Genomic DNA, 23,512 nt, shown 5'->3' with positions numbered 1-23,512 from the left:
GAGAGAATTAATTTAATTACACTACACGCAGTAGACGAGCTCTGAACTTGCCCTTTGGAGATACGTTATCGCTATAGTTTTATAGTTATGAGTTGAAATTTCTCACATCTTTATGATTATAGCGAATCTCGCTTCTACTTAAATTTAAACATCCTAGCCTTATTTATTAGCCTACTTAATCTATCTTGCTTCTATAATTTTTAAGACAAAAACCAGAGAATCATGAATTTCCACTAAAATTTTAATTTGTGAGATCCAAAGTACTGTTTCTATTAAATTATTATGAAAAAGGAATCTAAATATAAATTTTTAAGTCTCTAGCTCTTTTCTGTTGCGCCAATGATTTTTACAGAAAAACATCCAAATTTCGAAAATGCTTAACGTTATTGAACTGATATTCAACACATATTGATTTAGTATTACTCTTGACATGGTAGAAATGTTTCAGGTTATTTACTTGATTTTTAAAGTATTGCGCAGTATTTATGACGTCAGAGCTAGGCTGGCACACGATGGAAAGACTGATGTGAATTTATTACGGCGTGAGTAGGCTGCTTCCCTACAATAAGCTTCTCAGTCTTAAGAAGCTGAGAATATGTTCAAGAATTCTGCAGCAAACCAAAGTTACGGATATTAGTCTGTATTTTTGTAGGTCCATTCTTTTACCATTCTTATATACAGGATTCACCTGCACTTTTTTCCAGTCACTTGGGACTTTGTGCTGGGTGAGAGATTTGTGACAAATGCAGGCTAGGTAAGGGACAAATGCCGTAGAGTACTCTTTATAAAACTGGACGGGCATTCTTTCTGGACCTGGTGACTTATTTGCTTTCAAATCTTTTGGTTGTTTCTCTACATCAGGGATGCTTATTACTACGTCATCCATAAAGGAGTTTGTCTGATGGACAGATGATGGTACATTTATATGATTCTTCTGCATGAACAATTTCTTGAATGTGAAGTTTAAAACTTTGCATTTTGTTTTGTTGCCTTCAGCTGCTACATCACACTAGTCAACAAGGGACTGAATGGAAACCTTAGACATATTCAGTGATTTTACATAGGACCAAAATTTTCTCAGGTTCTCTGCCATATCTGCTGCTAAGGTATGATGGTGGTAGCTGTTGTATGCTTCGCACACAGATCTTTTCATACACACACCCAAGATCATCCTGCAGACATTTATTTAAGGATCTAGGGATATTCACAGTAGCTTCTCAGTATATATACTCTCTTATGAAATTTGTTATTAACAACCAAACCCAATTCAAAAGTAATAGCAGTGTGCATAACTACAATACTAGGAGAAAGGACGATCTTCACTATTCAAGATTAAATCTAACTTTGGCACAGAAAGGGGTGAATTATACTGGCACTAAAGTCTTTGGTCACTTACCAAATAGTATCAAAAGTCTGACAGATAACCAACAAGTATTTAAGAAGAAATTAAAAGAATTTCTGAATGACAACTCCTTCTACTCCATAGAGGAATAAATTAAGAAAAAAAAGAAAAAAAAAACAAAAATATTAAAAAAATAAAAAAAATAATAAATAAAAAAAACAAAAAACACAAAAAAATAAAGTTGTTATATTAACTTAAGTATGTTGCTAAATTAATCTAATTATGTCATGTATTGGAAAATTCGACTCGTTCCACATCATTACGAAATATCGTATTCATGATCCATGGAACTAGTATTAATCTAATCTAATCTAATCTAATCTAATCTACTAACTTTTGCTTCTCATTATTTCCGCATTCTCTTTTGAACTGAGAGTGCAACAGCCAAGAGTACAGATCTTCTGAACTTCGTTATTAAATCATGGTGGTTGTTGTCCTCCTTTATCCACTTACTAGGCTCATACCTTCCAGACCATGATTTATAATCTGCTTGAAGTTTACCCACATTGCCTCTACATCCATCTTACAGGGACTAAGTGATCTCAGTTCAATCTCTACATGAGATACTTATCTGCTCTATCTAGTGGAAACTCTCTGCTAGCCTTCTTGGCTGATTCATTAACTTACGTAACCATAGTTGCTATAATGACATCATGATTGTTAATCTACATTTCTATACTGACATTGTTGATAAGATCTGACCTATTTGTAGCTACAAGGTCTAAGATATTTCCACTGTGTGTGGACTGCCGAGATAGCTGCTCAGGACAGTCTTAGAAAACATGTTCAAAAGCATTTCACACAACTGTCTGTCTGTACCCACCACAATGAATCTATAGACATCCCAGTCTGTATTTGGTAGGTTAAAGTCGCCTGCAACTAGTATTGCATGATGTGGATATTCATGTGTTACTGACCATAGACTTTCTGTGAATGATTCTAAAACAGTCACAGCAGAATAGAGTGGCCAGTAAAAATGTCCAACAGTTAACTTGGTTTCACCTACTACTGTTATACGTGACCAGATAATTTCACTGTCACACTCCACTTTGATCTCAATGGAGACAATATTTTTTCATCAACTGTAGTGAACACTCCCCCTCCTATGGCCTCTTACCTGTCTTTCCAACGTATGTTACACGACTCGTTATATATCTCAGAGTTTTCCACTTCGGGTTTCAGCCAGCTCTCAGTCCCAAGAATAATTTGAGCCTGAGAGCTTTCCTGGAGGGCAGTAAATTCGGGAACTTTGTTACAAATACTTTGACAGTTTACTGATAAAATGTTATCAGTCAAGGTGTCTTTACTCTGATCATGGTCTGACTTCACTTGCTGCTTACTGACTGGCAAGTGTTCGCCAGTATACCTCAAACCACCATCTAGCCTAAGAAACCCTCATATGCATTCCACAAGTACTCTGCTACCTGAGTAGCTGCTTCTGTCATGTAGTACACCCCTGACCTGTCAAGGGGGGTCCTACATATCCCCACTTGATAACACAAGTCTAGAGATCTGCAGCAAAGACCATCACAGAGATGATGATACCTTGTGTTTGGATGTCTGTGGTTGCGTGTATCAATGTTAGTACTGTTGCTGGAAAAAGAGTAGGTGCTCAAAAGCTAGTGTGAGTAAATCACAGCAGCAGCACCATACTAACATGCAACTTCCAGTCTGAAGCAATATTTTCATGTGCTATCATGTCACTAATTACCAGATTGCAATTATGACATGTATGTGAATGGGCATTATAGAGAAAGCATTCAGGTTAATTTAAATGTAGTTGTCAGCTTGTCGTCATGAGCCAGTATAAAATCTAAATCATGACTGTAACACAAAAAAGTTATAGTGTGTCTATCATTAGTCATGATACTACATTATACATGAGGTGTGGCAAATGGAATGCTCATTTAGAGTTTGATAAGTCACATTTAAGTAAAATTTATCAATGATCCATGTAAATCATGGCAATGATTTCTAACATCACAGTAGGAGCATAAGAGGCTTCACTAAGCAATAGACTTTAACAGTCTAAATGTTATTGTTGAGTGTACTGTATGAACAGGGATCATAATGAAAATAACCATATGCATAATGTAAGTGTTTTAAACCTCAGTTCTTAACCAGGTACTATGCTATGAAGTTTAGATATGTAGGTGCCAAATGGCAGTGCTAGTGTTAATTACATTAGACTGACTGTAGAGATTTGGGATTCATTGTGAACAGGATCTTGCTGTACACCTCACGATTGTATATAGTCTTCTATGAAGCAAGTAAAAGCTTAAATTTGTATGGAGCATTCATGCCTATGGAGTCAGAAGAGTGTGAATGAAACTTTCAAAAAAATCCATTATTTTTCCGATCTGTTTGTTCATTTAGAATTTCCGTTGGTTGTGTATTAAATTGTTTATAAATTTTATTAGAAGAGATGACAAAACTAAAGGCAGGATATGGTTGCTGAAATGAGAATGTCATTAACATAGTGTTTAGTAAATAAAAAATATGTATTTCACACTTGCTTAAATGCTGTGTGTGTAAGGATGTACTGGTTCACAAACTCGTTTAAGGGTTTAGTAAGTTCTGAACACTAGTTTGTTGTTCAGAATTGAAACCTAAAAAATCTACAGTTGATAACGTTTCTAAGTCCACAAACTTATACAAGTTTCAGACACCATGCTGCCCTTCAGTTATTGTCCACCAAATTGACCATGGAAAACTTTTTAAGTCCACAAACAGTTTAGAAATTTCATAAGTTTCTAGACCTGTTTTATGAAAAATGTCAAACCCTTTTTTGGTAGCAACTGACATCTGCACAGTTCTGCCTCATCAAGCTCACACAGTCAACTGACCTTGTCCTATAAGGCCACTGCTCACAAACAGCCTTCAATTTGCCATTACAAAACTCTTAAAATGCAGTTATTAGACATATTATTGCTCAAACTGTACATTTAAAAATATGACGTAACTGCACTATAACACTGATGCTTCTGACGAGTTGCAATATGCTTTTTAAATTGCTTTTATAGACAAATCTTGCATATCATCTCTCATTGGTCACACTAACACAGGTATTATGCATCAGGTAGGAGTATAATTTCACTGGCTTTTGTGTGGTGACATTGTTTTTTGCTAGGGTGCTTTGTTATGTATTTGCCTACCATTGTGATGAATTAGTCAAACTTAGTGTTATTCAGAATAAATATCTAAACTTGATTATAACTGAACAACTACAGATAGCAATTTTCATTCCGTGTCTCATATTCTCTCTGTATTTATTATTTTTCAGATAATTTTGTACTTAAATGAGGTTTTTAATCATTGGAATCAACATTTTGGCTCATTTCTCAAATTGTTCTGATTTAATTTAAAAAATCTGTTATTATCTTTTAATAGTGGCACCACTATCAATTGACGCTTTTTTAGTTATGATTACATAAGATATTTTTTGAAGTTACAAATTTTTAAACATAGAAGGTAAATCTTCCATTGTCTCTAATTAATGTACTATTTCACCTACAGAGTAGGTCTTTTTCCATGCTTTGTTGCCTCATCTTTTCTCTTTCAGTTGTTACCATTGCCTTTTATGTAGCTTAATTAATGCTAGTTTTACTTATGTTATATCCCTGAAATGATTGGCAGTCTTTGACTTTCCATCTTCTCAGGTTTCCCACACAGTAACCCTTCAGTTTACTTGCTGCCGTCCTGACAGCAGTGGTTTACTTCACAGTTGTTACAACTGACAGCAGAGGTTCAGGTATCGTCTGCTCCATATCTGACAGCCTCAACACACCGGTCTCTCGTGACTACGTCCGCACATGTCTGGACTCACCGCACCATCTGTCAAACTTGCTTGCATTAGACCTACCTGTCTCACAATATACAGGGATGCTTATTTTTGTCGCTAGCTAGGTGCTGGTAGGGTGGTCTGTGATATTCCATGTAAAGTGGGTTCAGGAAGAACCAAGGTACAAACTGAAGTTGTTGAGGTCTGCTGGGCTCACTCAAGCATTTGAAACAGTGTAATGATGTCAGGTGCTCTCCCAGTAAGATTAAGCGGAGGTTTCCAGCCAGGAAATAGTAATTACCAAAGTGGCAAAAAGAAAACAACCAGTGAAAATGCACATCTTTAAAATAAGTCAGTAATTCTGCATATCAAGGCTGATTAATTGAAATGCTGGAATGTTGAACACTTTCTGGAGCAGCTTGTAAGTGTAAAATCTGGGAGGCAGTGAGACAGCCAGCTTCGGTGCAGAAGACATATTTTGGTGGAAGTAATGTTGGAAATGCTTAATGCTTTCTCTGTTCATAAGTTAGTGGTTGATGAAATTATTGTGTCACTATGCCAAGCATATAAGAATTATATGGAGCTGTTAGCTAGCTGGGGGGGGGAATGTGAAGTTCTTTTATTTTAATGTGACTCTTGATCTAATTAGTTGGAAAAGTTATCCTGCACCAGTTCCCAGGTACCAGTAGGAGCTTGTACATTGACTGATTTTAGTGTTCATTTACCAGTTTAAAAGTCAGACTTCGAAATATTTGTGAAAGCAATTAAACTGTTACATTGATATCATTGTTGAGGAGTAGCGTTTATTTTAACATTGCATATTTTCATGGCAGGCCTTCGCAGTATCACTGTTGATTTTTAATTTATGGACGTAAGGCTGTGGTCCGTGGCATAATTCTCTGCCTAATGTTTGATCTTCCATTGGTACAGACTTCATCAGACACTTTAATGACCCAGAGAGCTGTTACAGACTCAAACAAGCTCAGCTGGGCTTCCAGCCATGCAAGACAAAATGTTAGGTCGAGAATTATGCCTTGGACAGTGGCCTTACAAACATAAATCAAATATAAGCAATATTTTAACATTGTCTCATCAGTCAGTATAAAGCTGACCAACTTTATTAAGACTTTTTCTTGTAAATGTGGCTGTGCCAAAAATTGCTCTAGGCCCAGCAAGAAATGTTGTATGTAATCATGGTGTAATACATAGTTTGGTTTACATGCTGCATATCACCAGCAGTGCAAGGCTTCCAGCCATGAACAAACATGTGACTCATGGAGGGTGAAGCAGAAACATTTCAGTTGGTTGAGTAACAAGTCCACTAGTTTTGCTCTACTGATTTGTATTATTTCAGACTAGTTTGTGGCTTATTGGGCCATCTTCAGTAAATGACTGACTTGTGTCAGGAAGGGACACCAATTCTTAGGTAACCAAACATTATAAGCAAAGACACAATCTACTTGCACACAATTGTTGCACAACATAAATAAAGAGTGCTCAATGTAACAGTTTCTTAGCTAATGTCAAGATCTCACAAACTTTAGAATTATAACCATGTAACCTGCAATATTTCGTAGTTTAATTATATATTGTGCTTAATGTTGTTCGTTGGGTAAAGTTTAATTTCCGCACTAAGAAACAAGTATTATGTGCAAAACACTATGCAGATGAGTTGTATCTTTGCTTACAATGATTGATTACCTAATAATTGGTGTCCCTTTCTGACGCAAGTCAGTTGTTCCCTGAAGATGGCCCAATAAGCCGAAGACTAGTTTGAAATAAACAAAAGTCAGTAGAATAAAAACAGTGTACTTGTTATTCAACATTAAATGTGGTATTGTTTTACCAATAAGTGGTGGAAGAATCCATAAATAAGATTTCAGTTGGTCTTTATATATACTGGTACTTACAGGCTAACTTTCTTGGAAGGTGTTGAGGAAATACACATCAATTCATATTTGAATTTATTAGAGCAAAATAAAGAAGATTAATGTTTAACAGTCTGCTAACGTGAAGTAATAAGATATGGAGCATGGGTGCAGATTGGGGAACTATGCAGAAAGAAATTGACCAAGTCCTATCTTTTATAAGCCTAGTAGATATGAGCAGACCTCTGATTCTTTAAAAAATAAAACTCCCATGTATAAAACACCTTCAAATGTCTGATCACTGTACAAATGAGTTAATGCATTAAATATTTGATGTTAAGTTTGTAGGGGAGAAAACATATGGAAAAAGTCTGAAACTATATTTAAAGTTGCTAACTGCTGTGAAAGAATGGGTAATTTGTGCTCAATTTTAAGCAAAAAGCAATTTTTTGTGCATCTCAAAGTTTATGATGTCATTTCTGCTTAACTGTGTGTCACATAATGATATAATTTTTCATGTACATTCAGTGATGTTTGTGGATACTGTCTGCAAACTGTGTTGTGAATAGATTTGGTGGTAAAAAAGTAAAAAATGTGATAAGCAATAAGCTTTTGTCCTTTCATTATTTTGTGGGGGTGTCAGTGAGAAAAGGTTTTGTAAAGGTTTGAAATTAGGTGTAAAGCTTGTTGGAAGTCAAAAAAGTGTGCTTATTCTCAAATACTGGATGAATAAAGTCTGTGTGTTTGCATGTGATCAGTTACGCTGCCTTAAGACACACAAATTTTCTAACTGTAATACGTATCTTATTGTGTTAAACCATTAATGAGGAGATTATGACAACATTATAAATTTTTAAATTCGGTCAATAACTATGCAAAATATTGAAAATAAAATGTTTATTGCCTCAGGAAGCTGTTGGGCAGACAACCTACAACTGGTATTGGGTTCCAGAATAATCACTTAGTTATATATGAGGATTGTTCTGAAAGTAAGTCTCATATTTTTATTCATGAAAACTACAGGAGATAGATAAATCACAGAAGCACAGCTAAATAGAGCAATATTTCAGCTACAGACTGTCATTTTTCCACATAGTCACCACCATTCATTGTACACATTTTCCAACAATGAACCAGAACCTGCATACTGCACTTGTAAAATTGGAACCAGTTGGGACTAATGACTTCCTTACAGCTTTGACAACAGCATCTGAGTCTTGAAAATGTTCATAACATAGTCCATCTTTCAGATGCCTTAAGATATGGAAGTCTGAAGGCACTAAATTGGGATTGTACAGTTGATGTGGTAAGACAGTCCAGCCAAATTTTGCAGTGAGTTGCACAGTTGCAAAACTGGTATGGGGCCAGGTGTTATCAAGTTGCAGGTGAAAGATGGTCTTCTCTGGCCTTACCCTGGAAATTCAGGTTTTCAGCTTAGTCAGTGCCATCTTGTGTGCCGAATTGACATATTCTGCTGGCTCCAGGACATGCAAAAGAACCATGTCCTGGCTACCCCAGAAGACTGTGCACATCACTTTGCCTGCAGATGGCTGTGTCTTGAATTTCTTCTTTGACAGATAATTCACACGCCGCCATTCCATGGACTGTGTTCTGGATTCTGAGTCGTAGTGGTGATGCCACGTCTCATCTTGGTGACAATGCTATTTGGAATATTGTCACTTTCAGCTTCATATTGGTCCAGTAGGTCCCTACAGATTTCCATTTGATGAGTTTTTTCCTTCTTCTGTAAGCATCTGCAAGACCCATTTCACACAGATTTTGCAATAACCAAGATGTTCCAACATTGTTTCTGAGGCACTACAGCCGACATTCAGAGTTGATAAAAGCGCTCTTCATTGCGAGGGATGACAGCTATGCTGGGTCGATCGGGCCATGGCTTGTCATACACACCATTTTCACCACCTTAAAAATGCTGTACTCATCGTTTTGCATTACTCACGTCTATTGTATCATCTCCATACACCGTTAGCATGCATGTATGAATTTCACTCAGCCCAGTTTCTTCAGCAGTGAGGAATTCAATCACACATCATTGTTTTATACGTGCTTCCATATCAGATTTCATTTGTGAACACTCCTCTGCTGGCGCCAACTGCTGCAGAACAATGGAACCACCTGCAAATGAAAGAGGAAGGTTCAAGCATTAGTGCTTCACTAATGACATCTGATGCAGACATCCAAAGTCACCACAAAAAATTAGAAGCCATTACTTTTGGAATGACCCTCATAGATACTACCTAAACCTTCAGTGCTATTTGGTATAAAATATACATTTTTTGGTACTTCTGGTTCATTTGTCAATGGGAGGAACAAACAGTCTGTCACAGTGTTAGTATAACTTGCGCTTTTTTATTTTGAAGAATTTTCATTTATGAATTTGTTTGCGACCTGAGCATAGCATTGCTTAAACATATTAGCAGCCTCAACTGAATCCGTACATTTCCACCCCACCTTCTCCATTGTTATATTACCACAATTTCTTTCCTGTTTTTGTTTCAGTAAAACCATAGCATCCTTGAAATATCACTCGAAACTGGAAGTTCATTTTAGTAGAAGCTGAATTTTATTCCACTAATAAGCTTACTATATGCTTTCTTCTTCTCCCTATAAATGTCAGAGCTGTCTCAGGTTTTGTTTATCTGTCAGTTTTTTGTATTTTATATTTTACTAATATGTGTTGCGTAGTTAGTCTGCATCTGAGGGATTGGAGGGACAAAAGATGTTTATTACATAGGCAAATTGATCTCCCATTTTCAAAATTGTGTCACTTGAATCTAATGGAGCAATAATTGCAAAATAATATATAACAAAGAGTTGAAGAAGAAGAAACTGGCATGAAAGGATGATCGGAACAACTATGCAAAACCCGTAGATGTATATAAAAATTTACATGGTGGAAGATGGTCACTGTCTAAAGAACTAAATTGAAAAATATGTGTATAACATTTTACTCATATGTGTAAAATAAATGTAACCGTAGTCCTTGACAGGCATATCTGTCTGAAAAATGTGATGTAACAGATATGCGCATTACTATCCATCTGTGCAAGAAATGCAGATGGATCTTCAGTAAAATTTATTTTTAGGTCAAGTAATGAAATCAAATGTGACCTCTTAGTTTCTTGTTCAATTTCTTTATTTATGTTTAAATTGATTTTGTGATATACACAGAAATAATGAAATTTTGCTCAACTTTTTACTTAAAGTGTATCATGTTGAATAAAATAAAATTATCTGCAGACATTTTTATGCAATTTTGATGAAGACATTGATTATATTCTTTAAAAAAATTGAAGAAAAATAATTATGGTTCTACAGGTGGAAAGTTGAAATCAAGCCAGTTCGCCATCTTGGGATTAGACTACCAATACGTCACATCTTTATGTACAACTACTTGAGCATTGGAGTTGATGCACAAATAGCTCTTGACTTCCATCGAACACGTGAATCTCCATATTACTTGTTTGCCAGCAGAATTTTCAATAAGGTAGTTGGATTATGCATAAATATTTCTTGCACTAGTTCACCTTGCTTGTTGTATGTAACCAAAACAGAGAACACATTTATTGACGGTATTTGGTAAGTAGAGATAGGCTTTTTATAGTAGCAGTTATTCCCATTAGAGATCAGTGAACATTGTTCATATTGTAAAGGGAGCAGGTAATTAGATGTGTCAGAACAACACTTTTTTTATGTTAGGAAGGGAAAAGGAGGGTTTAAGATTGTTTGCAAAAATATTCAAGAAATAATTAAACATCTTTCAGAATTAGGATACAAAATTTGTATAAAAAGCTCTTGATTGAAACATATCTGAAACAAAACTCAGTCTGTTTGCTAATCACCCTTAAATATGAAATTTTTCTACTATGGAGTGACAGAAGAATCCATTAGCATGATTTTCAGAATTTCTCAGAAATATTTTGGCAGCCAGTTGTAATTCAGTCAGTTTATAAAATCATTTATGGTTGTTGCATTAGAATATCCTTGCGAATTTAGTGTACTACTGATTTGTGCGGGTGAATTAGATTTGCCTCAGCCTGTTAATGTATACTGTTTCTCTAAAGACAGTGTGACCACTGGTATAGATATGTTAAATGTTACAGGATATAGTTCAGCATCTTACTTCTGTGCAAGAGACTTGGAGAAAGTGGGACTGGCCACACTTACAGGAAAATGCCATGAATTGGAGACAGTCAATATTAATAAATCTTATTTACAACATCTAGAAGACCGTACGACAGAAGTAGAATTTTGTAACAAATCCTTGATAGTAGTACCTCTGTACCAAGCACCTGCAGGAAATTTTAACCTGTTCGTAAATAATTTTGAAACTCTGTTGCTGTATTTACCAGAAAAAAGAGCAAGAATTGGTGGTTGCTGGTGATATAAATAGACCTATAAATTTCTTTCAAAAGCTCTTCCAGTAAACCAGTATTGTCACTAGTAACTAGAGCAGCTGAAACAGCCATTGATATCTGTATAGGAATGTTTAATAAAGCACATCACATCAGGAAATTAATAGTCAATTTTGTATCAGCACCTTATATTAAGCATTAATACTGTTTATAGGTCAAAAAGGAAATTCTACTTGTTGCCTGTTGGTGAGGCGCAGCTGTGATGCTGAAGTACCGTATTACAAGAGGTACTACAGAGAATTAACAAAAGCACTTCAGTGATCCAAGTAAATGTATTAAGAGGATAAGACAGCAACAACAGGGTACATAATAAGAATAATGCAAGATACACAAAAAGGGGAGCAAATAGCTTGCCGATAACAATGTAACTTAACAACCTCTGAATAGCAGAAGCATTGATTAGTCACCAGGCACACACAAAAGAGAAAGAAAATGTGTTAGCTTTCAGAAACAATCCTTTCTTGACCTAAAGCGCATGAGTACGTGCACACACGCCCACACACACACACACACACACACACACACACACACACCACACAGTTTTATTTATAAATTATTTACATTCTACCAGAACTTCCCTACTATATTTAACTTGTGAAACCTGTCTCATACACCTCCGAGTCATTGAATTTCATCTCTAATGTTCCTCTTGTGATTACTGGATGTGCTGAACTATTATTAAATAATATACACAACACTACAGAATTTGAATTACGTTCACCTCACATTTATTAGCACAAATTTCAGTTTCAATGATCAGCTTTCTAATATGTAAGAACATCAGTATTGTAACACAGATCGGTAAGCTACACCTACTAGGAGTAATTTCACGAAGTTCACTAGTGGCAGTCATTGACTTAGAACATCATTTTATGCTTGCTGAGTGCAGACTTGATATTGACACACTTATGTATATTGTTTCTTTTTTTGTTACTTCTAGCTGCTGCATAGTTATTCACATTTTAACTACCAGGCACAAACTGGCTTTTTGTACAGAAAGTTCTGGTTGAGAATTACGAATTATTTTGGAATAAAGGAGGTGACTGACAGAAAGGCAGAAGCACTTCATCATCAATAGGCGCACCAACAAAAGATAAAGAACTTGGCTAGCTTTCGGAATGCACTTCCTTTTTCAAACATGTAGGAAAAACATGCACACGAACACATACATACTCACTCAAACTCACACACCTATCTCCCTACATTGTGCTTGGTCAACTGCCAGCTATTTCCTCGTCCACGGTGAGTGTACTGGGGTGAGGTGGGGGTGTGAGGTGAGGGATTGAGAGAGGCAGGAGGCAGGGAGGCAGTTGGGGGTAGTGTCTAGCTGCTTGTGGTTGTGGGAGAATGGGGAGCCATCTGTGGGTCATTCATTGTCAGCTGTTACAGGAAACAGATGGCAATGCAAACGTGGTCTCTCAGGTCCTCCACTGATGGCTAGTACCATCTATAAGGAAATTCAGGTTCATACTTTTACACCTGGTATCTATCATCATGCCCTGAAATGATGCATGATACTTCCAACCCCTCCCAAAGTGGTGTTTTGCTCCCCACATAACCTCCACAACATCCTAGTCCATCCCTATGCAACTACCATCCCCCTTCCCCTGCCACAGGGATCATACCCTTGTGGAAGACCCAGATGCACGTGCACGTGTACATGTACCAGGCCCTATCCCAGTACCCCTGCCCAATTTGTGCCCCCAGATCAGCTAGTTGCGTGCTGTTATGTCAAGGCCTAGTCTGTGAAATCGCATGCCCAGCAATCTGCCACCTGCCCCCTTTACCTGCACCCCTAGTTAATGCACCAACCTCCTCACTCTCCCACAACCACGAGCCACTAGTCACTTCACCACAATGCCCTCCCAGACTCCTGCCTCTCTCCATCCCTCACCACACACCCCCACCTCACCCCAGTACACTCCCATGGGCCAGGAAAGAGCTGACAGTCGACTGAGCACAATATAGGGAGATAGGCATGTGCATATGAGTGAGTGTGTGTGTGTTTGTGTGCATGTTTTTCCTACAAGCTTGAGAAAGGAAGTGTATTCCAAAAGCTAGCCAAGCTCTTTACCTTTTGTTTGTGTGCCTCTCGACAACACAGCTCTGCTGCCTTTCAGTGAGTCGTCTCTCTCATTCCTATGCTACTCACCACATAGAGGAGCTGTTGAGTTGTAGGCACGCACAATGAAAAAAAGTGCCAAAATATTAAATCTTTCAGACAAAGTCCTTCTTCTTGAACTCTTGAAACTCCCCCCCCCCCCCCCCCCCCCCCCACACACACACACACACACACAAACAAACTCTTACACTCATGGCTGCTGTCTCAGAGTACTGTTGTCGTCAACAGGGTGCAAATTATATTATGAATAATAAAATTTGGGTAAAATACCACATGAAGAGGAATTTGGTAACTTCATGTACACACAGTATATGCATTACTAATGAGAATAAAAATAACAGCACTAGGAGTTGTGTAAGAACAAGTAGGTTAATTGTATCATGCTCTGTTTGCAAGAGGTGTGTGTAGTTTGACAACTCTTTCTAGTAAGTACATTGTACGTGTCACCACAAATATCTGTGAGTAGCCATAGCTAACTTCAGTATCATGGTTATGGCTCTCATCTCAACAGAAGAAGTAATGTTTAACATAATATATCTAAAATCAAAACATCTGATTGTTATGACAAAATGTCAACAAAGTTATTTAAAATGTGAATTTAATAACTTATAAGGCTATGTATTTAATACTCATTAATACTGGAACATTTATTTACAAGCAGAAACACACTGAATTTTACCCTCTAAACAAGAAAAAGCATAGAGAAATGCTATCAACTTTGTCCAAATTCACCATCAGCAACATTCCCCAAAAGTTTAGCAAACATGTTCCACAGTTTGGGTTTTGGAAGACTTTTAATGTTCAGCAGGATATTTCCACACATAGCAAGAATATGCTTAATTGAGTATATAATAAACTATAAAATATTGTTCTCTCTGCAGCTTGTCAAAGGCATTTTTGAGTAAATTAAAATATCATGCCATCATAGACAGCAGTTTAAATAATATTTGTACAGCAGGAAATAAAGGGTATCAGTAGAAAACACACATGAATTAAGACATCAGTCTTGTGTGATTCAGATGGAGTTACATTTGTTGTCCCTCAAGTTTCTAACTGCCATTGCTTTTGTGAGTTTATTAATGTGTGGCATGTGTAATATTAAGTAGTACAAGTAAAGATTTTTTTCCCGTGGTATTGTCAGTATATTAATAACTTTCGTAATTGCTTTGGGCTCTTCTGACCTGTGCATCAGCAGTCATTGAGCTCATGATAAAAAATCATGGTTTTTTATTGATTCCTAGATGTGGGTAGGTTTGCTTATTGTCTTCTCTGGATGACAAGTTTGATTACATAAGTTAAGAAGTAAACATAACAAGTTAACAGTATATGACAGAGGCACTGGTTCATTGATCGATAAATAAACAAGGCTGAGAACACGGCTAGCTTTGGGATCAAATCTCCTTCAGAGCAATAGGGTACGCATACGCGCGCGCCCACACACACACACACACACGCACACACACACACACACACACACACACACAGGCACACGTGCTCCTATGGTTATGTTATTCTGGTTTACTACATTGTGCTGGCACTGCAACTTCTTGAATTAATTAGGAGTTGTCAGGTGGGGGTGGTCAAAGGTGGTCAAAGTCGTTGAGGTCATGTCGCTACTGGAATGGAGGTGATGCATCTAACAAGCAAGTGGTGTGGTCCAGCTCTTCAGTTGCTGTGTAGCATTATTTGGAAGTGAAACATGGCCAATAAGCAGTTCAGACAACAAGAAAATAGATACTTTTGAAATGTGGTGCTAAAGAAAAGTGTTGAAGATTAGGTGGGTAAATCGAGTAACTAATGAGGAAGTACTAAACTGAATTGGAGAAAAAATACATTTCTGGCACAACTTGGCTAAAATAAGGGATTGGTGGATAGAAAACATCCTAAGACATGAAGGAATCATCAGTATGGGAAGTGGGGGGGGGGGGTAAAAAAATGTAGAAAAGGACCAAGGGATGAATACAGTAAGCAGATACAGAAGAATGTAGGTTGCAGTAGTTATTTGGAGATGAAGGAGCCTTGCACAGGGTAGAGTAGTGTGGAGAGCTGTGTCAAGCTAGTCTCTGGAATGCAGACGACAACAACAAAAACAACAACAACAACATGTGAATCTCCCACAGGCACAAAAATAGAAGTGTGGGGTGAAACATCAAAGCCTTTCAAAATAAATACAGGAGTGAGGTATGGTCTCCAGTCCTTTTTATCTTTTTTCTGGAGGAAATTGTACAAATCTGAAATGAAAAATTGTTGGAAATAAAAATCAAACAATGGAAAATCCAGGATGGAATGTAACAATATTCGAGAAGGAAAGTTGCTACTTACCATATAGCGGAGATGCCGAGTCGCGATAGGCACAACAAAAAAAATTCACACAGTTATAGCTTTCGGCCATTAAAGCCTTTGTCAACAACACACACACACACACACACACACACACACACACTCATGCAAATGCAACTCGCACACAAATCTGCAGTCTCAGTCAACTGAAACCACACTGCCAGTTGCCTGAGACTGCAGAAGTGTGTGTGAGTTGCATTTGCACAAGTGTGTGTGTGTGTGTGTGTGTGTGTGTGTGTGTGTGTTTGTGTATGTGTGTCTGTTGTTGACAAAGGCCTTAATGGCCGAAAGCTATAAGTGTGTGAATCTTTTAGTTGTGCCTATCACGGCTCAGCGTCTCCGCTGGTGAGTAGTAACTTTCCTTCTCTAATATTGTTCGAAATAAAAATTTCACAAATAATACTTGGGAGAAAGAACAGACATGTTCAAGTAAATTATCTGGCATTAAACACCAAATCCTCCAAACTTATTAGTAACAGTTGTTAGTCAAATAGAAAAAAAGTAAAAATATTCACATATGAGGGAAATAATTGAAGAGTGTGGCTTAGCAAAATCAGCTGTTGAGTGAAGGATCTGCCAGATAAGAAGAGCTTATACTATCACAAAGAATGGTGAGTATTAAGAAGTTATGATGAAATGTCCCCCCCATGAACCATGGACCTTGCCGTTGGTGGGGAGGCTTGCGTGCCTCAACTATACAGATAGGCGCACCGTAGGTGCAACCACAATGGAGGGGTATCTGTTGAGAGGCCAGACAAACGTGTGGTTCCTGAAGAGGGGCAGCAGCCTTTTCAGTAGTTGCAGAGGCAACAGTCTGGATGATTGACTGATCTGGCCCTGTAACACTAACCAAAAGGGCCTTGCTGTTGTGGTACTGTGAACGGCTGAAAGCAAGGGGAAACTGCAGCCGTAATTTTTTCCGAGGGCATACAGCTTTACTGTATGATTAAATGATGATGGCGTCCTCTTGGGTAAAATATTCCGGAGGTAAAATAGTCCCCCATTCGGATCTCCGGGCGGGGACTACTCAAGAGGACATTGTTATCAGGAGAAAGAAAACTGGCATTCTACAGATCGGAGCGCGGAGTGTCAGATCCCTTAATCGGGCAGGTAGGTTAGAAAATTTAAAAAGGGAAATGGATAGGTTAAAGTTAGATCTAGTGGGAATTAGTGAAGTTCGGTGGCAGGAGAAACAAGACTCTTGGTCAGGTGAATGCAGGGTTATAAATATAAAATCAAATAGGGGTAATGAATAAAAAAAAATAGGAGTACGGGTAAGCTACTACAAACAGCGTAGTGAACGCATTATTGTGGCCAAGATAGACATGAAGCCCACACCTACTACAGTAGTACAAGTTTATATGCCAACTAGCTCTGCAGGTGATGAAGAAATTGATGAAATGTATGATGAGATAAAAGAAATTATTCAGGTAGTGAAGGGAGACAAAAATTTAATAGTCATGGGTGACTGGAATTCAAGAGTAGGAAAAGGGAGAGAAGGAAACATAGTAGGTGAATATGGATGGGGGCTAAGAAATGAAAGAGGAAGCCGCCTGGTAGAATTTTGCGTAGAGCATAACTTAATCATAGCTAACACTTGGTTCAAGAATCATGAAAGAAGCTTGTATACATGGAAGAACCCTGGAGGCACTAAAAGGTATCAGATAGATTATATAATGGTAAGACAGAGATTTAGGAACCAGGTTTTAAATTGTAAGACATTTCCAGGAGCAGATGTGGACTCTGACCACAATCTATTGGTTATGAATTGTAGATTAAAACTGAAGAAACTGCAAAAAGGTGGGAATTTAAGGAGATGGGACCTGGATAAACTGAAAGAACCAGAGGTTGTACAGAGTTTCAGGGAGAGCATAAGGAAACAATTGACAGGAATGGGGGAAAGAAATACAGTAGTAGAAGAATGGGTAGCTTTGGGGAATGAAATAGTGAAGGCAATAGAGGATCAAGTAGGTAAAAAGACGAGGGCTAGTAGAAATCCTTGGGTAACAGAAGAGATACTGAATTTAATTGATGAAAGGAGAAAATATAAAAATGCAGTAAGTGAAGCAGGCAAAAAGGAATACAAACGTCTCAAACATGAGATCGACAGGAAGTGCAAAATGGCTAAGCAGGGATGGCTAGAGGACAAATGTAAGGATGTAGAGGCTTATCTCACGAGGGGTAAGATAGATACTGCCTATGGGAAAATTAAAGAGACCTTTAGAGAAAGGAGAACCACTTGCATGAATATCAAGAGCTTTGATGGAAGCGCAGTTCTAAGCAAAGAAGGGAAAGCAGAAAGGTGGAAGAAGTATATAGAGGGTCTATACAAGGGCTATGTACTTGAGGACAATATTATGGTAATGGAAGAGGATGTAGATGAAGATGAAATGGGAGATATGATACTGCGTGAAGAGTTTGACAGAGCACTGAAAGACCTGAGACGAAACAAGGCCCCCGGAGTAGACAACATTCCATTAGAACTACTGACAGCCTTGGGAGAGCCAGTCCTGCCAAAACTCTACCATCTGGTGAGCAAGATGTATGGGGCAGGCGAAATACCCTCAGACTTCAAGAAGAATATAATAATTCCAATCCCAAAGAAAGCAGGTGTTGACAGATGTGAAAATTACCGAACTATCAGTTTAATAAGTCATGGCTGCAAAATACTAACGCAAATTCTTTACAGACGAATGGAAAAACTAGTAGATGCCGACCTCGGGGAAGATCAGTTTGGATTCCGTTGGAACACGTGAGGCAATACTGATCCTACGACATATCTTAGAAGAAAGATTAAGGAAAGGCTAACCTACGTTTCTAGCATTTGTAGACTTAGAGAAAGCTTTTGACAATGTTGACTGGAATACTCTCTTCGAAATTCTGAAGGTGGCAGGGATAAATACAAGAAGCGAAAGGCTATTTACAATTTGTACTCGTACAGAAACCAGATGGCAGTTATAAGAGTCGAGGGACATGAAAGGGAAGCAGTGGTTGGGAAGGGAGTGACACAGGGTTGTAGCCTCTCCCCGATGCTATTCAATCTGTATATTGAGGAAGCAGTAAAGGAAACAAAAGAAAAGTTCGAAGTAGGTATTAAAATGCATGGAGAAGAAATAAAAACCTTGATGTTTGCCGATGGCATTGTAATTCTGTCAGAGACAGTAAAGGACTTGGAAGAGCAGTTGAACGGAATGGACAGTGTCTTGAAAGGATGGTATAAGATGAACATCAACAAAAGCAAAACGAGGTGATGCTGAGGGAATTAGATTAGGAAATGAGACACTTAAAGTAGTAAAGGAGTTTTGCTACTTGGGAAGCAAAATAACTGATGATGATCGAAGTAGAGAGGATATAAAATGTAGACTGGCAATGGCAAGGAAAGCGTTTCTAAAGAAGAAAAATTTGTTAACATCGAGTGTAGCTTTAAATGTCAGGAAGTCATTTCTGAAAGAATTTGTACGGAGTGTAGCCATGTATGGAAGTGAAACGTGGACGATAAATAGTTTGGACAAGAAGAGAATAGAAGCTTTTGAAATGGGGTGCTACAGAAGAATGCTGAAGATTAGATCACAGAACTGATGAGGAGGTATTGAATAGGATTGGGGAGAAGAGGAGTTGTGGCACAACTTGACAAGAAGAAGGGATCGGTTGGTGGGACATGTTCTTAGGCATCAAGGGGCAGCTTGGAGGGTAAAAATCGTACAGGGAGACCAAGAGATTAATACACTAAGCAGATTCAGAAGGATGTAGGCTGCAGTAGGTACTGAGTGATGAAGAAGCTTGCACAGGATAGAGTAGCATGGTGAGCTGCATCAAACCAGTCTCAGGACTGAAGACCACAACAACAGCACGATGATGAAATGTTTCAGAATATATTAAATATAACAGAAATTTGTGTAAAATAAATGACCTGAAGTTACCTAAATGGTTCCTCAAATGTGACAAAAGCGGTCAGCCATAAGCTGGATTCAAAATGCTAAAAAAATGTATATAAACAATAGAAAGGGACAGTTTGAGAAAAAAGTATTATAAATGGATGGTTTCCAAGGCAAGAAGGAAAATAAGATGTTGAAAATGACTGAGGAGAGTAAAAAACAGTACAGTGAAAGAATGGAAGAAAGCAAGGGGAAAATACACAGTTGGCACTGAAAGGATGAAAGAAAGCAAGGGGGAGGGGGCGGGGGGACATGTGGCGTATGGTATACTGCTGGAGGCCTGTACAGGTTGGTGGTGGTGGTGGTGGTGTGTGTTGTGTCTGTGTTTGTTTGGGGGCGGGGGGGGGGGGGGGGTACTTACTATTACATTAAATGAGAATAAAAATTCAGTCTTTTCATGATGATTTCCATTGTTTTCATCAAGACCAGCTTACTCTTGTCATGCTGTCAAAACTTGTGTCTCATCTGCAATGTTAGTGATACCTGTTACGCCAAAAATAACTAGACATATCTGCTTGTAGTCTCTCATCATTGACAGTGGTTTTAAATACATCGATACACTGACTGTCTTTGAAATGTATAACTTGAATTCTGAGATAAAGCAGCTGAAGCATACATCCCAACAAAATCGGTATGGGTCATTGAGATAGTACGTTACTACTTGTCAAGAAATGAAAAAATGTAGATGCTCAACAATCATGAGACAATCTGCCTATGCATTCCTTCCTTTTTGTGTAGTTACTAGCGAAACACCAAGGATCCTGGGCAGATAAGGATGTAGGACCTATTTTCCTACTGCCCAAGAAAATAAGATGATGCTGTGCCTGGCTGAAGACAATGTGGGCATCAGGATTCCTGAAATTTACTATATTCCTTGTTAGTGCAGAATCAAACTCTATCAGCCAAACTCTACAGCTCCTGAACCTCGTGTAAATGCCAAAGAAACATAAAAAAAGTTGCTAGTGAGAAAAATCATAGCTCATAAATAGATATAAAATAGTATTTGATGCAACAGAAATATTTTTCTACACATCGGCCTTCCCGTACTCTGTAATCAAAGAGACCATAGAAATCAAAATGTACAACAAAAACGTTATCTGGGACATTAGTTATAATACTTGTGATGCATTGAAGTGGGCTCTCAACTACATAAGCCATGTTGTTGACTAGTGTCACTTTCAACATGACATCAGTCAGTTGTCCTGGACAAAGATGATGGAGGTTATTATCAAAAGCTCAATTTTTTTAGTTCTAATTTTTATGTGGAAGAATACTGAAAATACTTTATACAAATCTAAAGAGAAGCCCAAAGAAACTACTGGTGGTCAACTCTTTCTACTCCATTGACAAGTTCCGTAGTAATCCTAGTTGACATAGATATAATTCACTAAGCCCTTTATTGCATTTGAAAATTTTGTGTACTTTATTATGTATCTTGAGAAGTTTACAAATTAGTGCAGATTTCATTATTATGTCTGTGACATATTTAATCTAATCTGAACACATTGGTAAACAGTCCAGTGGCCATTTTTGGTTACAGGTCCAGAGAGAAAAAGAAGAGATGTAAATAGGGAAGAAACAGCAAACTAGATCACAGATGAAATTGAACTACATTATCTGAATTTGCATCAGCTGTATTAGGTGTGGGTATAGTACCCGTTGGTGACAAAAGAAAATTTGTTCTAGACCGAGACTTGAACCCAGACTTCCCACTTATTGTGAGCAGTCGTGTTACCAGTAGGCTATCCCTGCATGCTTCATGGACTGACACAAACTTCCACATGTCAAACCATGTACCGTCAGGTGGCTTGTGGAGTATGGATGTAGATGTAGATGTAGACATGGGGAACTGAGGCGTATGAATTTATCATCTAGTGTCCATCTCAGCATGTAATATTTATATAATGTCTAGATGAACAGGCGTTGATGATAATTGATGGCCATTCCAAATTAGATCGATTTTTATTTGCTGAATGTGAATAACTTGGCATCAGCTGTATTAAACGTAAATGTAGTACCTATTGGTTAAATATGAAAAATTTGTTCTGGACTGGGACTTGAACCGGGTTTTCCCACCTATCACGAGCTGTCACCTTACCATTAGGCTATGCATGCATGCCTCATGGAGTGGCAGAAACTTCCATATGTCATACTGTCTACATCCCTGTCCTGTTCATTGAGACATTAATGTAGATATTACATACCAAGGTGGAATACTGTATGTTTAACCGTGGAATATATATTGTTTATGTGAGGGGTCCATGACAGTTTCACATCCATAGTTACTCCTAGATACTTTACCACTCCCTATACAGGTAAAGTTTCATCGAGAAGCCTAAAATTCCTGTATGTGTGCTGGATAAGCTTCCTTATAAATGGCACTATAACTGTTAACTTAGGGCTGGGTGTTTGACACCCATTTCAACCTCAGACATAATATCATGTCATCAGGTAAGGATGGCTCCAACGCCATATGCCATTTTTTGACGTAGCTGCCCTTTACAATGGTTCCAAAAGTTATGTCAGTTACTTCTTCACTGTTAATGTTCCTGAACAAATGTTCGCTATCCCTTTTCAGGATCTCAAGATTGCTTTCTAGCAGCGTTGCTGCTTCCCCATACCAAGTTGTTGGCATTGACATCACCATCAACCAGCAGTTGTTGATTCTGCTGTGTGCAGCTGTCTGCCAGTTTCCTCACTTCCTGAGACTGCAGTACTATAGGTCTGTGTCCCTACTTCCTGCCTCAGCTTTTTTGGATGTGATCGTCCCAAGAAATGAGACTATTAGACTCCTCCCTTATTCTCTTGTTTCCTGTCTTAGAGACGGAAGAGGTCTCTTTACCCCCTTCACCTTGAGACACACTTTTTGGTGGTCTTAGGATGAAGATCTTTTAGTTCCCCCCATTTTTGTTTAGGGACACTTCTTTACGTTCTTATTGTTTCTGTTCTTTGATAAAAAAAATTTCTCTGAGTTCCAGACAAGGATTTATCTTAAGATGATCCAACTTTGTGATGATTTCCACACCTTAGAGTGGTGTATCAACCAAACCAGTTGCTGAAACAGCTTACAACAACCCCATTGTTTCAATGTTTGCAATCTCATCATGTCCCTTAGTTTTTGTTTTTTCTTGTTCCATGTTCTCCATTTTGATCCCACGATAATTGGGGATATATACGTTCGACACCACAGAAGCCCATATTATGCAAGGTTAATTACTCAGTGAGGTTGCCCAGTATCTGTTGGGCTTCATTAATGACACATCTATCCATCTATTCATGTGCCCCTCCCTCCCCCCCCCCCCCCTCCCACACACACACACACACACACACACACACACACACATACATTGACATGTATCATATCCCACCTTTGGTTGGATATCTGGAGAAATGCAGTAGGACTATGGGATTGGATATGGGAGAGATGGTTTGTTGTGGGATACTCTTCATCTGGTCTCTCTATTGAGGTCTGTCCGGTGTGGGATATCCTGCCAGTAGGTGGGTTACAGCCAGCATAGCCCTCGGCTTCTTGTGGAATGAAAGCCTTTCTGCTCACAAGGACAGAGCTTAAACAAGATGGTGTCCCCCGGAGAGGGGACCACATAGATCCTTCCCTCCACCATCAGCT

The 23,512-nt window shown here is 38.2% G+C and overlaps 1 protein-coding gene across 9 annotated transcripts in view; it reads left to right on the top strand.

Moving 5' to 3' along the window:
- LOC124595310 (diacylglycerol kinase epsilon) overlaps positions 1 to 23,512 on the top strand; it is a 203,312-nt gene that overhangs the window by 116,879 nt on the left and 62,921 nt on the right. For 8 of the 9 annotated variants that reach the window (XM_047134007.1, XM_047133999.1, XM_047134005.1 and 5 more), the window contains one exon: positions 10,391 to 10,559. In XM_047134007.1, the coding sequence (XP_046989963.1) occupies positions 10,391 to 10,559 (169 nt within the window). Of the gene's footprint in view, positions 1 to 10,390; positions 10,560 to 11,175; positions 11,557 to 23,512 lie in introns of those variants that run through there. The other variant, XM_047134008.1, reaches the window with a different exon arrangement.

This window comes from Schistocerca americana, chromosome 2 (genome assembly GCF_021461395.2).
Source record: "Schistocerca americana isolate TAMUIC-IGC-003095 chromosome 2, iqSchAmer2.1, whole genome shotgun sequence".
In the NCBI taxonomy this organism is placed as follows: Eukaryota; Metazoa; Arthropoda; class Insecta; order Orthoptera; family Acrididae; genus Schistocerca; species Schistocerca americana.
Note: the sequence above shows the minus strand (reverse complement) of the source record. Positions and strands in the feature narration are given on the sequence as shown.